This window comes from Setaria italica, chromosome II (assembly GCF_000263155.2).
Source record: "Setaria italica strain Yugu1 chromosome II, Setaria_italica_v2.0, whole genome shotgun sequence".
Taxonomy (NCBI): Eukaryota; Viridiplantae; Streptophyta; class Magnoliopsida; order Poales; family Poaceae; genus Setaria; species Setaria italica.
Window position 1 is genome coordinate 29,372,340 of NC_028451.1, and position 16,437 is coordinate 29,388,776.

Genomic DNA, 16,437 nt, shown 5'->3' on the forward strand with positions numbered 1-16,437 from the left:
AAGCAACATATCTGTAAAATTGCGCATCAACCAATACAGTTTGGCTCCACACTTACAATTTTAATCCCTGAAATATTTACCTGTCGAATTGATCGGGATTAAGTAAAAGAGGAGAGAGAGTGAAGGACCAAGGCCAATTAATAAAAAAAAGACCCAAACTTTTCTTTTAAAAGCAGCACTGAACAAACTGCATATCAGCAGATACATTATGTTCCACAACTCCAATATTACTTGCATCTCAGGTAGGCTCTTTTATATCCTCAAACAACAGAAGATAAAGACCATGATGGCAAGAAGATAAACATCCTGACAAATCCTATTTTACAATTATATTCTATACTCTATACCACGTATCCAGTTCCAGAAACTGGTATAAGTAGAAGCACCTTGTAGCCTATTCACCTCACCTTCTCTGAAGAACATCAAGTCTTGCGCTCAACCAATTGATGATGTCGTTTGCGATATCATCCCTTTCCGGTTCAAAAAGAAGATCATGCAAATATCCATCGTATAGTTTTATTGATTTATTTGTTGACATTGATGCATGGTATAGTCGCTGGGATGCTCTTGGATCAGTTATTGTGTCAGCTGTACCATGTAGAACTAGAAAAGGAACAGTAACTCTGCTCAAGTTTCTTTGCAAATATGATGATATTCGGAGTATTTCATTGCCAGTTCTAACTCTAATTGGTCCAGTATAAACAAGGGGATCTGAATACTTCATCTTCAGAGCCTCTGGATCACGGGAAACAGGAGGTCCTCTCTTATGCAAAGCACTAACTCGATATTTTGGAGCTAGCACGGAGAATATAGGTGCAACAACCTGATGTTTGAGAAACAGAAAAAAATTATAACCATCTGGAAATTGACAATTCTCATTGGAACACTGCAATTCACAGAATAAATCCACTATATGCAGGCACTCCCACAAGTTAAGAAATCATTGTGTATATTAGCATTCTTATGATTGATGGCACAATGACATAACTCCGCAATTTTCTGAGACCAGAAATGACCAGATGGAACATTTTAAAATTTGCACTTCAATAAGTAAACTGAAATGATGTGCCATTGCGCACTAAAATTCCTTGTAGGTACAATCAACAGAGCTAGACAAACACACTAGATTATCATGGATGGCAAATACTACAAAGAAAATTATATCTGTAACGATAGACCAATAAATAGACAGGTAAATGAAAAATCTTCCTTGTATTGACAGATAAAGCCCTTGTTGATTTCATTTTTTTTCCCTCAACCCACGAGGAGAGACTCCCACTGAGCGTATTCTATTTAAAGCTAGAGTACTGAACCCTGGTTGACCACGAAACTCATGGAAACCAGATTCTCAGGGAGGTAACCACAAATTGGTGAGCTCTAGGTTCGAGCTCGGGTGGCTGTCCTCTCAACTGGAGGCACTAACCAACCGAGCTACTGCTTGCCTGCTTGGTTCTTTGTTTTCATCACTTTATTAAAGTGAAGGACACATGAAACGTGTAAGACAGTATTCCACGCATAGTTCGATGGCATTAAACAGAGAATAAAGGCAGGAAAGGTAGATTTTTGAATGCAAACAGCTATGCCCTCAAACAACCACTAAAAAGAGAGCCATACACAAGGATTGTTCTTACTTTGATGATTGGATGAGATGGTTGAACATGAATAGCTGGCGATGTTAAGACCACACCTTCTACATGAAGTTTTACACAAGGATCTAGAGCTGCCTTCGGACATTCATGCAAACAGTAAAAAGAATTGTAGTTAGCATCCTGCATATTGTGGTCCTATGGTCTCACTAGGAAGAGGGCCAATAAAATCAAAAGGCTTTTTTCTACCTTCAAAACAATAGCTCCACCTGTGGAGTGCCCAAATAAGAAGCATGGCAAACCATGGTTTTCCTCCAATACAATATCCTCGAGAAATTCTTTCTGCACATTTTTGAGAAGATAAGGAAAACCTACGACTAAAAAAATCCACAACTTGATACTTTATATCTATGCACTTATTCTGTATGTAAGAAACAGTACCAAGTCACCAACAGCATGATCAAGCGATGAAACATATCCATGAACCCCATCACTTCCACCATGTCCTTAGGAGACAAAATACAACAAGACGATAATCAGAGAACTCCAAGATGTATATGTATAAAAAAGAGCAGGAATGCAACTAAAAATCAGATCTGTGGAGCAGCATAGCAGAGAAAGGACAAGTTAAGAGTACAATAGTTAGGCAATATCAAATCAATGATATGTTCCGGAGCTCTACATATTAACATTTAACTGTACATGAACGTAGCATTAATAGCAGATACTGAGAATGAAGTCTATAATCAGACTCAACTCTGCATACATATTCTGTTTGAAACATTTTAAAATAGGTTTGTATTGAACCACACCACCACAATGTGCATATATGAAACTAAAGAGAGGGGACACGTGGCATTGTGGACCTAATAATCGTTTTCAGCAGTAGTACATAATAGATAATAGTTGTGTTCCTAGATTGAAGATCTTAAAGTCTCAAATCTCAGATTGACTTTAGCAGGTTTTCATGAGAGGAGTCAAAGCAATGAGCAGATCATACCAAATCAACACTTAAGCAGTAATATGTGACAGTTACTCACCAATCCAATCCATGGCATAAACTTTAAGCCCTTGATCATTCAACAGTTTTGCGAAATGGCTGTACCTTCCACTGCAGATCACTGCTGTCAGCAAAAGCCACTATGAAAAGCAATCCTTGAATATATGCATAGGATATGGTGTACCTATGCTCGTTTAGACCATGCAACAGGACAACAACGCCCCTACATATTTGGAAAGCAAAAAAGTAAAAGAAGAGGTTAATTTGTTAGGATAAAATGTAGTAAATTTATCCAGGACTTCAAGGTACTAGTATACTATCCAATGTGTTGAGTTGATAACTATTTCATCATGTTCAAGACATAATGCCTCCAACAGGTTTCCTGAACATATAGAGCATGCAGGATGTGATATTTAAAGCATGCATAGGCGTAGCTATTTGTAAATCTGTGTCTTGTTTGCTAGTGCATGACTGTATCTACATCACTTGAAAAGGTACCAACAATTCTTCAATTCAAATAGAATTGATACTAATCAAATCATCTAGGACACTAAGACTATTTTCATCCTTATACCAATACAAAGATACAAACAAATCCCCTAATGGGAAGGTGTCAGGTTGGTTCAATAATGTTGTCCCCCCTTTACAATCCAGTCTACTCACATAAGAATATATACTTTAATCAGTCCAAAATTTGATAACCAACAAAAATTCCTTGTAGTAAGTAGTAATCCACTTTTGCATGATCTAATCCCTAAGGAAACTCCTAAAGGGACACACAAGCTTACGCTAATACGCTTCAGTAGAAGGTAAGTCATATTTTCCATACCCGTTCACTACAAGACGAAGTGATTCCCCTAAAGCAGACAACAACAAAAAACCAAAGGCCCTTGAATTATGCACCTGCTCGATGCTACCAACACCACCAAACCACCAATCAAATCAATCCCGCCAAAACAATTATCTCGGCATGCCAGGTTTCAATACCCAACCGCTCCATCTCATCACGCACCATCAGTAACAACACGGTATCGCATTCACGCAGTCGCATCCATTCCAACAGGAGGCGCCACAGGTCAGCAGAGCCTCGGTATATACTATGATAAAAGCAAGAGCAAAATTTGCGGGGTAGTGGGGGCTGGGGGTAGAGAGGTGTGAATACTTGACGCGGTCGGCGGCGGCCGGAGTCCACGACTGCGTGAAGAGCGCGTCGCCCCTGGCGGTCTCGAACACGGCGAAGTCCCTCCTGCTCCGCCCCGTCCCCGCCCCGGCCTCGTTCGCCTCCGCCTCGGCCTCCTCCCGCAGCCTCCGGATCGCCAGCTCTCGCCGCACGGCCGCGTCCATCTCCACCGCCTTCGTCCTCCCGGTCTCCCTCTCCACCACAATCACCTCCTCCTCCTCCTCCTCCTCCCCGTCAGCAGCAGCGGAGGCCATCTCCGACGCGGGCGGTGGCACCGCGAGGCACAGCCGCTGCCGCTGCCGCCGCCGCTGGTCGTGCGCCCGCGCCGCGACAGGCAGCGTAACGAGGACGCGGACCGCCGCGGCCCGCAACGGCCGCCGCCGGAGCGAGGGGGTCGCCCCCGCCGCCGCCGGCGAGGCCGCGGGTGGGGCCCACATGTCGGCGAGCACGGGGGAGGGAGGGATCGCGGAATGGAACGAAGGGAAGGGGGGCAAGGGATCTCGGAATGGAAGCTTCTGCGATGATGGTTAAGGAATGGAGAAATCTCTCATCAAATCTTTCGCGCGGTCGTTATTATACTCTCCCCGTGTTTAATTAGAGAACACGAGCGGGGACGGAAATGGAGCTGGAATTCCTCGTGGCGCTGGCCTAACCCCAGGTGGCCGCGCCGGGACGCGCGTGTCGATGCATGCTATGACACGTGGGACCGGGTGCGGGAGTTGAACGGCGGGTGACGGCATGTCAGTGTGTGTAGGTGGACGGGGGCTGGGTGTGCAGGGCCGTATTTCTAGGCGTTGCGGTGCGCACGTGGCCCGGTGCTAGCGGAAGCGTAGCCGGCGCGCGTTGGTGATGCACGGTTGGCCGACATGGACCGGGTTTATACTTCTCTCATCTCATAATCTAATGACATGATAAATTCATGTTTAAATTATGTTTGGATCAGTAACCAGTTGAGTTAATAGTTTAGTTGTGATGAGCTTATTGCTGCTTAGAATAATGCATGTTTATGCTCTGTGTCAATTTGTGTGTATGCCAGATAAATCGAGCTTGAGGGTTTGACTAACAATTATGCTCTTTTAAGGCTTGACCATCTCGTTTTTCCTTTGATAGTCATTCACACCTCGTCAATGCTTAAAATTCAAATTCGTGTACCTAACAAGATTTGAAACATCTAAAAAGAGGGAGAAGTCCATTCTTTTACCATCAAACTATTGATTGCGTTGGGTTTTAACGTGAAACTCCAAAATCAGAAATTTTTAACCATCCAACTATCAAACCATTCACATTTAGCCATCTAACTGTTTCGATGGGTGGTTTCACTGATGTTGACGATATGTGATAGTGGGATCCACATGTCAGCGCTATCTTCTTACCCTTCCATCTCTCTTCCTCCCTCTCCTTATCTCCCTCCCTCTTCCCTCTCTCCAACCGGTGAAATGTAGCTGACGCGTCCGCTACAGCCTCCCCATCCGAAGCTTGCTTGCCAAACCTCATCTCCACGGCCGTCGGCAGCCCTTCACCGACACAAATCGAAGCCTCCCTTGAGCTATGCCGACACAAGCTGCTCCGCATGATGAGCGCCTCCCTCCCAACTGCGGCATGTGGCCCGACCTTCACTCAAGCCCAACTGTTGCCCGCACCAATGTCCTTCATCAACCCGAGTAGCACCATCCCTCTAGTACTACTCCTCTCGTAGCCGAGAAGAGTGGAACCTAACAGAGGTCAGGACAAGTAGTGGGGGAGATGGTGATGGAGAGGTGGAGTCATGGAGATGGGGGGTGGGGTTGGGGGACGGGCCAAAGAGGCAACGGAAGCTACGGGACAAGGAACTCACCGTCCGAAGAGGGTGTTCACTAGTGGTGGGTAGGCAGGGCGTTGCTCAGCCACGGGCTCTTGTGATCCTCCGTGGTGGTGGCGCCCTTGAGCTCCATCAAGCAGCAACCCCTGGGCTCAATGGAGGTGCACGAGCTCCTTTGCACCAGCAACCGCTGTTTGCCAAACCTTATATGTGGTTTTGGAGTTGTACGGCCAAAACCAAACTGGATCGATAGTTCGATGGTCAAAATGGACTTTTCCTTAAAAAAGAATACTTTGTGATTTCAAAGAAAACACTACTTTTACATATTAAGAAAGAAGAAAAACTACTTCATACCCACCATTCAGAATTGCGGGCACTTTGGCTACTTTCCAAAAGAACTACGGTCCACTTAGGTTTGAGAAAAGGCTTTGTACTTAAACTTTTTTTTTTAGAAATTTTAAACTTTGCAGCTGGAAAAGCCCCTCTATTGTTTGCCAGACGCGGTTTGGTCGATTGGATAAGAGAGCGCCTATAACAGGAAATTTATTTAGTTAAATTCACCATGAAATATATTTTAATAGTATTGGTAGTATAATTATTGTTATATTGTTCTACAATCTTGTTAAGAATCGGATGAATTTGACTTAGAATCAAGCAAACGTGACTGAAAAAAATGGATAAAGTACGTTTTGAATTACTTTTATATATGTATAGTTTGAAACCCCACATATTGATACACAGGCGTCCATTTATATATTGGGCCGGAGGGAGGCTTTGTATAGCGGTATTGCTCGACACCGGTGGAAAACTCACAATTAATCCCGGTTGGTAAGCTATGTATCTCTCCAATGACCAACCGGGACTAATCATTCAGAATAAAAGGTCCCCCTCTTTAGTCCCAGGTTCATTCACCAGGGACTAAAGACCCCCTTTAGTCCCGGTTGGTATTATCAACCAGGACTAAAAAGGTTAAAAAAATAAAAAAAATGGGCCGCGGCGGCACCGCTCCGCCCGCGGGTGTCGGCCAAACATCTATGGGTCCACCGGGAGGCTTGGACAGTCCTATAATACGGGGTTGTACACCAAGACGTATCAAATATGAAGACTACGATGCAGGACAGCGTGGTCTATGTAGAGGGCAAGGACTAGTCGAGGATTAGGAAACTACTCGTAGCAATTAGAGCAGGACTCTCTAGTCGAATTCGACTAGTACTCTTGTGAACATCTGACCTGTAACCCTACCTCCGGTTATATAAGGCAAGGTAGGGATCCCCTCCAAACATCATCAATCAATACAATCCAACCAACATACAGGACGTAGGATATTACGCGACGTGAGAGGCCCGAACCTGTCTAAATCGTGTGTTCAAGTTCACCTTTGAGTTCCTGGTCTTCAATGAGCTCCACGCACAAAACACTACCTTGGGTACCCCCTCGGTAGGTTGACCTACCGGGTCTAAACACCGACAGCGAGCCCTCGCCCGCCGGCGTCTACCTCCGCTCCGCCCGCGCCCACCCGCGCCGGGGAGGTAGGGAGGGAGGGATGGAGCAGAGGGAGAGAAGGAGCGGGGAGGAAGGGAGGGAGCAGAGGCACCGAGTGAGTTGAGGGAGAGGAGAGGAGAGGATGGAGCAGATAAGGGAGAGAGAGAGGAGCTTCACTTTTATCCCGGTTGGAACCACCAACCGGGATTAAAAGGGTTCTGACAAACTACAAAATTTAAACCCGGGATTAAAACTTATTTAGTTTCGGGTTCAAAAATAATTGGGAAAAAAAAAGGTTGGAGGGAAGGTCTCTGCTAGTGCGAGGAGACCGGCTTCTCACAGAAGTTATCTATCGTAAGTCGAATCATAACCGTCGTTTCCTCGCCTAAGCTAGGTGTGATTTCAACATGCTTATTTGCTTCAGCTTATAAGCTTGCTGAAAAGCTGAAACGGCTGATTTGTTGTGAGAGGAAAACATTATTTGGTGGCTAATAAGCCGGCTGAATAAGACCGCGCTAACCTAAAGCTGTAACTGTAACCCTAGGTTCCGCCTCCTACATACGCCGGCAGCGATCTGCACACCCTTCCTTTCGATTCGTCTTCCCGGCGGCCACCGATTCAAGTCGCCGGAAGCATGAGGCCTCCGATGTACGTCCCACTCCGAGGTAAACCGGGAAGACTCCGGTTACGCAATGGGGAGGTGGTCCACCGTATTGCCACTCAGGAGATGAGAGCATTCGCTGCGAGTCGTGGACCGCCAATACCTCCAACGACCTTTCCGGGCTGGGGGCTGGAACCTGCCGCGTCGAGTTGGATCCGGCTGCGTCTTCCTCTCCAGCCACGCCAGGAACACCCTGTTCATCTTTACCCACGCGAGGAACGCGAAGCAAAGGAGGTGATCCTAATTAACCCTTGAACTCGTAGTATCTACAGACATACACAGCTTCATACTACTTCTCAACGCTTGCGACTGGATCATATGAATTTCGCAGCAAACAGAACTTATACCACATGAATTTGACTTTAAACATAAATCTTCTGGATCTCCCCACCCCCAAAATGCTAACTATTGACTGCAATTTTGGACTATCGATCGTGCAGCCAAGAAATAATGTTGATAGGGTGTCTTCGGAAATAGCTACAATTATGAGCTGGGACATGCCCCACAACGTCGGCTGTGAGGAGCTGTAAGTTTGTGTCTCGAGATGATTCTTGGATGAAAAGTTTGTCTTTTTATAACTCTCACCGTTTCATATATTTGTTGGATGATGCATGATGCATGGTTCTGTAGGAGGAGCGTCTTTGAGGGCGTAGATGGAATTGTTGCTGTTTTCTATAGTAGTTTCAGACATCTTATGCTTGTTGATTTCACAACTCGCAAAGCTGCACACAAGGTAATTAAGTTAGTATTATTGGCACATCAACAATCGTGTAATCGTGTGGTTTCTCAAACTAACAGACACCTACTAGATATATACTAGAGTTAAAAACCACCTACAAAAAAAATAGAATCTATTTGGATTGTTTGTAGTCACTGAGGCTTAAGCAATAGAACTATCTAACAATATAGACAATATAATTGGTGATCTATTTCCCTTTGTTAAGTTCTGCTCTTATTTAGTTCTCCCTGTTTCTTTATGTGAGAACATTTAGTATTTTTGCACATCAATATTGCAGCAGGCACGCGGCAAGATTTCTGGTCATCCGCTAAAGGACTTGCACGCTCAAGCTCGCTTTCTTGCACAACGACAAGTATACTCTCAACAGGTTCCCCCTCCCTGTGCACCAGTGTATGTTTGTTAGCTTTGTAGTTGGTCTAATCTTGTGTTTTTCTAGCTTTGTAGTTGGTCTAATCTTGTGTTATTCCGTTGTCTTCAAATTTTCAGGGAAACATCACCACCTTGGGCAAAACATGGAACCTCAGTATGCATCGAGGGCTTCGACTCATCTCTCCATGTTGATGAGGTAAAATTAATCGTCTTCTGCAACTCTTTTTTGAGGAACAATCATCTTAATTGTACATGGTTGACCACTAGCTCTTGATCACCTAAATTTGCATTTATATTGTCAATTTGTCATTCAGTAAAAGTGATCCTTTTATCCAGATAAGTTCCATGCTTGCACGACACTTTGGCTCCAACAATGAAGGAATTATAATTCCGACGAGTTTAGATGGTTCATGCATTGGGTTAGTTGATCTAAACTCCTTATTAGAAATTCAAAGCAACACCGTACAGTCAATTGGTTTTGAGCTAGACACTTGTTCGATTGTCCCAGCTGAACACCTCTGCTCTGTATAACACCCAGCGGTTGATCTATATCTATCTATCTATCTATCTATCTATCTATCTATCTATCTATATATATATATATGTTCTGTTTATGATAATATTATTGCAGGAAAGCTTACATAAAGTGCGGGAGCCGTAGTTATTTTTCAGAAGCACTCAACCTGGACGGATCAAACCTTGGAGGACATAAGCTGTGTGTCACTGAATGTCATGGGGGCAATAGATTCTGGCATGGTCATATCACCCCTAACGGGCCTGTTACAGGTAAAGGAACATCTCTAGTGAACGGAGGAACCAAACAATTGCAGCAGAATCCGAAGATTACTGTTCGAGTAGTAACAACTTTATTGGATCACCACATCGTTTCATCTTATTTTTGTGCAGGCACGACCGCACGAGGGCAGTGTTTAACGACGATAGCGACGACGACTGACTACCTTTGATACGCCCCATTTTATTCCGATTTAAAATTAACCTGGGACAAAAGGTTTACCAACCGGGACTAAAGCTCGGCCACTCATGGGGGCTTACCAACCGAGACCTTTTATCCCGGTTGCAAAGGCTAGTGGAAAAAAAAAGACCCTGAGAGGTCTTTTATCCCAGTTTGAAACACCAACGGGATAAAAGACTCCCTTTTATCCCGGTTGGTAACACCAACCGGGATAAAAGGGTCAAGATAAAAGTGTTTCAAACCGGGATAAAAGGGTCCCCAACAGGGTGGCTGAAAGAGGAGTAAATCCCTCGAACCTTTTTATCCCGGTTTGTAATACCAACCAGGATAAAAGGGGGTCTTTTATCCCGGTTGGTATTTCCAACAGAGACAAAAGGGTCCCCACAAGTTAATACAAAAGGATTGCATCCTCTTTATACTAATGTGCTGTGTAGGTGGGATGGCAAGGAAGCTACGCGTGAGGTTGGAGGTTGTAGGTTCGAATCCCACGCAGCACGCACGCGCATATTTCGCGCGTGTGGGGGAAGGGGCCTCCCGGGATTTTTTTTATGGATTTTCGGAAGATTTGCATCCTACCAATCGGGACTAAAGGCCAATTCTCTACCAGTGTAATAATGTCAAAGCCAACAACGAAGCCTGCAGAGTTGCCATCGAGGGAATAATGTTGCTGGGTGATTATGGCACTTGGGACCGGGTATATGAAGCCAAAGTGTGTAGCAATAGGCATGCTTTGGCACTGCATGGGGCTGATGTGGACTAGGTGTATATGAATTCTGATATCGTGTGGTCATGGTATAGCTCCTTCCACGATTATTAGAAGCTGGTGGCGACTCTTCCCAGTGCTATAGACGGAAACCAGATAATTCTCCTCTAATTTAGCTGGTCACAAGGGTCAAAATGTACAATACTCAAATGACATACGAAGTGAGCGTCTCCGATACTTGACGGTATACATATATAAAAGTGAGCCTAGTTTAACTGGTTGGCGTGGAAGGGGATTTAGTTCACTCCAACCATCCAAGCTTAGTTACTTTCCAATTCAAATTTGGGTTTTTGTTTTTTCTTAATGAAAAAAGGCATCAAATTCCCTCTAGGTTGGGTCTTATTTTCTTATAGATACGAGACGTATCAACATCAAGCACTAATATAAAATTAAAGCCATGTGCTACTATGCATGCACCTACCAAAAATTGCAGCGGTTGTATCTGCAATGCAACGGTGCAAGCACTTTTTTAGTCATGGATGCTTTAGAAACGGCACACATGTCAATAAAAAACTGACAGGATCGACCTTTCGCAAAAATGTGAATAGTTCTATAGAATCACAATTTCAAGCTCACACGTGTCATTTCTGCTAAGCTCTAATGTAGCCTGATTTGTATTTCTGCTTTTGAGTTATAATGTGCCTCAAACTAATTCGTACTTCCGTAGACTGCGTGCGTGGAACACATATACGTGTGCCTTACTGCACGAGTATGGTTTGTGTTTATTTTTCATGCACTCCCAAAAAGAACAAAAAATCGGAATGTGGGGGTGAAACCACGGCCGATTGATTTGAGCTCCTAGCTGCTGGAACTAATTCCACTGATCAGCCCTCTCTTACTCTGTGATTTGACTAAAACACACACGTATATGCTACCTATCTTTGCTTTTCTCTGGTGGTGGTCGACGTACAAAAGAAGCACGCAACGTGTGCCTCTTTGAAGTATGGTGACGGAGCCCGGGCAGGTGCCCCTGGTGTCGAAGAAAATAGGAAACGGCAACGCATACCATCCATTTGGCAACGTTTGCCTTTGCCTCCCCTGACCCGGCACTCTGGCGCACCACTACGCACATCGACCCGGTCCACCGACCGAGTCTGCAACCTGACACCCGGCAACCCACAGGCCCCAGCGCGGGGCCGTGCCGTCCGTTGAAGCCGCGACGTCGAGGACGACAACGCCCTGGGGTAGGACCGCCAGGACCCGGTCCACGCTTTGGCTCCTTCCCGCAGAGCCAAATCCTCCTCCTCCTCCTCCTCTAACGCAAAGCGCGGCACCAAATCGTACCTATCCCAAATCGCTAATCTCCCTCCCGGAGCCGACCAAATCGAATCGAATCGAATCCCCGCGAGGAGCGAGCGCGCACGCACGCCGCATCGATCGCCGGCGATGGCCAGCCTCACCCTGCCGCCGGCGCCCCCCAACCCGCGCCAGGACGCCATCGACCTCCACAAGGCCTTCAAAGGTCCGCTCCGCCACCCCCTTTTCCCCTCGCGCTCTCGCCCCCCAATCTCCACCGAACTCCTCGCGACCGTCGCGGACGCGGCGCTGCTGTTCGAATTTTTGTTGGATATGTATGAGGCCGAATGAGCAGGAGAGTGTGGTGTCGGGATTATCTGTTTGCCTGCCCTAAATCGATTTCATGTGCATGTGAGGTTGGGGTGTGTGTGTTGAGGAGCTGGACGGAGCTCGAATTCGTGTTCCGGGGGGCTGGCCGGTTTGGGTTCAGGTGGCAGGTCGGGAGGTGGTCGGCCGGTTAGAATCCCTCATGGATTTTGATAACGCGTCATGGTTCGGGAGGGTTCTTGTTAAGAGAGGCTTATATGTGCCATGTGATGTTTCCTAGAGGGGAACTGACTGAGGTTGCTAGGTTACGGATAGGGTAGCAGTCAGCCTGGATGCATGATGCTAATTGCATCGATTAAGACATTTTTGTTTCTGTCTGACTGCAATTTGGGGTCAAGTGGGTAGCGGTTTAACGCAAGGGGTAGTCAAGACTGGGTTTGATCCTTGAATAATTAGTTCTTGGGGTCAACTACCAAATTGAGTAATTTTTGGCAGCAAGGGATTGCACATATTTACTAGATAATTAAATTGGTGTCCAAGAGGGAATTGCATGATTATAAGGCTCATGGATATAAGAATTTTGTTTCTAGGAATGTACGGAGTGGTTTCATACACAATATTTGTCACTAAACAACTCCGTGACTAGCTAGTAGACTAGTGTATGTATAATCTACTCCCTCCGTCCCAAATTACTATTCGTTTTGGCTTTTCTAGGTACATGGCTTTTGCTATGCACCTAGATATATATTATGTCTAGATACATAGCAAAAGTTATGCATCTAGAAAAGACAAAACGAATAGTAATTTGGAACGGAGGGAGTAATTATTTTATTTGTTCGGCTCATTTCTATTCTGTGATGTATCTTCTTCCCTTAAGATTTCCAATGTCCTCAGAATATTCTAAGAGCATTAAGCACCAACTGCCAAGAAAAGCCAAAAATCTGGTTAATTGCTTCTAGCCTTCCAGGAACTCATTTGTTATCAAGAGCAAGCCTTGTAACTAAATGATCTACCCTCTTGTTACTCGCGCCCTCATTTCCGTTTGGTGTTTCTGATCTTTTACAGCTTAGAGATGCTGCGTTAACCATTACTTACTGTAACTTTATACAACTAAAAATCGTAATATCATGTCATTGTTACTTTGTGTAGTTTGTACTATATATTAATACAAGGTCTTGATAAAATTATTATTATAGAAGTGTTTTAGAAGTGTTTTTTTTCAAGTCATTGTTTCTCAAGTACTATCATAGAAGTGTTTTAGAAATGTTATTTTTCCATTGATAAAATTGTTGCTTATAGTGAGTTGGTCTTGATATGCTTGAATGATGTTTGGCTGCTGTGAGCAAGTGAGCACAAATAGTTGAACTTGGTTTAGTAATTGAATGTTGCACAAAATTCGATGCTTTTACTTAATGATCAAAGCTTTTTTTTTCCATTTTGAATTTCATTATCTGACTTTTAGGAGGTAATGGTTAACATGCTAACATTGTTTTTTATTTTGTCTTGGTTGATGGTCTTCCAGGTTTTGGCTGTGACAGTACAGCCGTGATAAACATACTTACTCATCGTGATTCAGTGCAACGTGGACTCATTCAACAGGAATACAGGGCTATGTATCATGAGGAACTCTCCCAGCGTATTTCATCTGAACTCAGTGGAAACCACAAGGCACGGAAAGTTTTCGAAGAATTCTCTCTTAATAAATAAAAAATTCAATTGATAAGCTTGGTGGAGAATAATGCTTAATCAACTGTACTGTATATTCACCAAGTAGAACTAATGATTTAATAATTTATCAAAAATGTTAGTATGTGTTGCTTCAATCCTGATTTGAGTTGAATTACTCAAAATCATCGTGTTAAATATGTCAAGTTTGTTTCATGTGATTCCAGAAAGCTATGTTGCTGTGGATTCTTGATCCTGCTGGACGTGATGCAACTGTTTTGAGAGAAGCTTTAAGTGGTGACACTATGGATCTGAGAGCAGCCACTGAGATAATATGTTCCAGGACACCATCGCAGTTGCAAATAATGAAACAGACTTATTTTGCACGATTCGGTACTTACCTTGAGCACGACATTGGTCACCACACATCCGGCGATCACCAGAAGGTCCTGGTTCTTATTAGATCTTCTCCTTTGCATTTATTCTACTTCTTCACCTAATGCGTGATACATGAAAGATGCTGAAATTACTTCTATTCAACTTTTAGTTTTACACTGCCCAGCTATAGGAAGAAGTATATTCGGGTATAATATTCTTTGGAACAACTTCAAGACTGCGTAATCTGCCATTGTGGGTAGGATCACACATGCCAGTGGGACATACTCACATCTTGTGTCTCAGTGCTGTTTAAGGAATTGCCCCTATCTTCAATGTGCAATGACTGATGAGAAATTGTCCGGGTTGCTTTTCTGTAATCTTTTATAGCTTTTGCCTGATGCACAAGGAGATATGTAGCATGAAGTCCCTGTACAGTATTCCAATCAGTATTCTTTACATGAAGTAGTAGATCTGTCTGAATTGTTGCAGTTTTTTAATGCCAGAAGTAATGAATCATATAATGTATGTTCCAGATTTTACTTGCCTATATGGGGATTCCACGCTATGAAGGTCCTGAGGTTGATCCTACTATAGTGACACACGATGCGAAAGACTTGTACAAAGCTGGTGAGAAAAGGCTGGGTACAGATGAAAAGACTTTCATCCGTATTTTCACTGAACGCAGTTGGGCACACATAGCATCTGTTTCTTCTGCTTACCATCATATGTATGACCGGAAATTAGAGAAGGTAAACACATCTGTTCAGTACTCTTCTTGCATAAGCATTTTTTGTTCTCTTGGAATGCATTACAGAGTGACCTTTTATATATATGATAGGTTATCAAGAGTGAAACATCTGGAAACTTTGCATTTGCTCTTTTAACTATCCTCAGATGCGCAGAGAGTCCGGCGAAGTATTTTGCTAAGGTACTGCACTCATGCTTTCCTCAATCAAGAAATATTGTAGCTTGTGATAAGTATAGGCACCATAACAAGCTTGCTGTATCATCTGGAATTAATACTTCATTTCTTATTTTACTATATGTGTAGCTTGCCACCATCTGAAAATGTCAAAGTAGCCCATGCTAGATTGCTCTCATATCTTTGGAGCCCATGACCCTCCTCCTATTAGCCTAGACCCTAGTATCTTAAATATGGGAGTGCTGTCAGAATATGCTGTTAACCTTAGTTCATGTGGCATTATGTTTTATGTTTTTGGTTTTCTTTTTACGCAGAGATTAGGATAGCATCCTCAAATGAACTTTGTTAACCCCCCCTTCTATTCAACATCCAAGACATCTATTAATAGTTGAAGGCCTCTGCTTTCTTGGTTTCATACTCGCTAGTGATCAATCTTTTGTGATGACATGAATACAGCTCTTACGGAAGGCCATGAAAGGTCTAGGCACTGATGACAAAACCCTTATAAGGGTCGTGGTGACAAGGACTGAGATTGACATGCAATATATCAAGGCAGAGTACTTCAAGAAGTATAAGAAGCCGTTAGGCGAGGCTATCAACTCTGAAACATCAGGACACTATCGGACATTCCTTCTCTCGCTCGTCGGTCATGGCCACTAGGTTTGTCCTCTGGAGCTACTTTGATTATTGCTTTTCCTAATAGGTCTCATATTCACTCGTGTTTTCCCCTGCTTTTTATCAGGCTATGTTTCGACCATGGGACATGATATACCATCGATCCACCCTAAACGCATGATGTCGTCATTTATCTGTCGTGACTTGTGAACTTGTCTAACTGCCACATGCGTTCCTAGTATGATTGTGTAAACCATTCGTGTATATATGCGGATCTGAGGTTTATGTTGGAGAATTCTGGACGGAGCACTAGGGCGATTGCTGTATGCAGTGGGCTTGTTGTCGTGTGTCTCCATAACACCAATAATATGATGTCATGTTCGTGTGTGCTCACTCCATTCCCTTCATCTCAGTGATTGCATTTGGCTATTCCGTTCCCACTGCTACCATTTAGTTCGTATCACTTTTGCTCCTACGCTCCTTCACGAAGGACATTAGCGCATCCTGCCTTGTGTGCTACTACGTACAACCAGTCACATTGCAGCTGTTCGATAAACTGTCATCTCATTGAAGATCTTATGAAAGGAGCTGTTCTCATGAATGTGTGCACAATTCAACTACACGAGCGACCTTATGCCACAACTAAATCAGTAGCCTGATTTTTTTTTTTGACTTCGGGGTCTAAATCGAGCCGAACTCCTAAACTAGTCATAACTACATGTTCACGTCGTGTGGCCACCGAA

At 44.0% G+C, this 16,437-nt stretch overlaps 2 protein-coding genes across 2 annotated transcripts; one reads left to right on the forward strand and one right to left on the reverse strand.

Annotated features, from left to right (window-relative positions):
- Positions 1-137: 137 nt before the first annotated feature.
- LOC101785709 (monoacylglycerol lipase) lies at positions 138-4,481 on the reverse strand. The gene is made up of 7 exons (XM_004956689.2): positions 3,749-4,481; positions 2,771-2,809; positions 2,627-2,697; positions 2,028-2,092; positions 1,836-1,928; positions 1,632-1,724; positions 138-823 (listed from the first exon to the last, which is right to left on the reverse strand). Exons 1-7 carry the CDS (start codon positions 4,201-4,203, stop codon positions 404-406), a joined length of 1,236 nt encoding a protein of 411 aa, XP_004956746.1. The 5' UTR covers positions 4,204-4,481; the 3' UTR covers positions 138-403.
- Positions 4,482-11,755: 7,274 nt separating this feature from the next.
- LOC101786113 (annexin D5) lies at positions 11,756-16,092 on the forward strand. Its single transcript, XM_004956690.4, has 7 exons — positions 11,756-12,013; positions 13,637-13,782; positions 14,007-14,225; positions 14,691-14,906; positions 14,996-15,085; positions 15,536-15,739; positions 15,822-16,092. The coding sequence occupies exons 1-6, from the start codon at positions 11,938-11,940 to the stop codon at positions 15,737-15,739; spliced, it is 951 nt and encodes a 316-aa protein (XP_004956747.1). The 5' UTR covers positions 11,756-11,937; the 3' UTR covers positions 15,822-16,092.
- The last annotated feature ends 345 nt before the right edge of the window (positions 16,093-16,437 follow it).

Coding starts and splice junctions, on each gene's coding strand:
- LOC101785709 (XM_004956689.2), bottom strand. CDS start 4,203: ATGTGGGCCCCACCCGCGGCCTCGCCGGCGGCGGCGGGGGCGACCCCC. Junction 2,698..2,770: donor CATGGTCTAAACGAGCATAG/GTACACCATATC, acceptor AGTGATCTGCAG/TGGAAGGTACAGCCATTTCG. Junction 1,725..1,835: donor GTGGAGCTATTGTTTTGAAG/GTAGAAAAAAGC, acceptor GAATGTCCGAAG/GCAGCTCTAGATCCTTGTGT.
- LOC101786113 (XM_004956690.4), top strand. CDS start 11,938: ATGGCCAGCCTCACCCTGCCGCCGGCGCCCCCCAACCCGCGCCAGGAC. Junction 12,014..13,636: donor CCTCCACAAGGCCTTCAAAG/GTCCGCTCCGCC, acceptor ATGGTCTTCCAG/GTTTTGGCTGTGACAGTACA. Junction 14,907..14,995: donor ATGACCGGAAATTAGAGAAG/GTAAACACATCT, acceptor TATATATGATAG/GTTATCAAGAGTGAAACATC.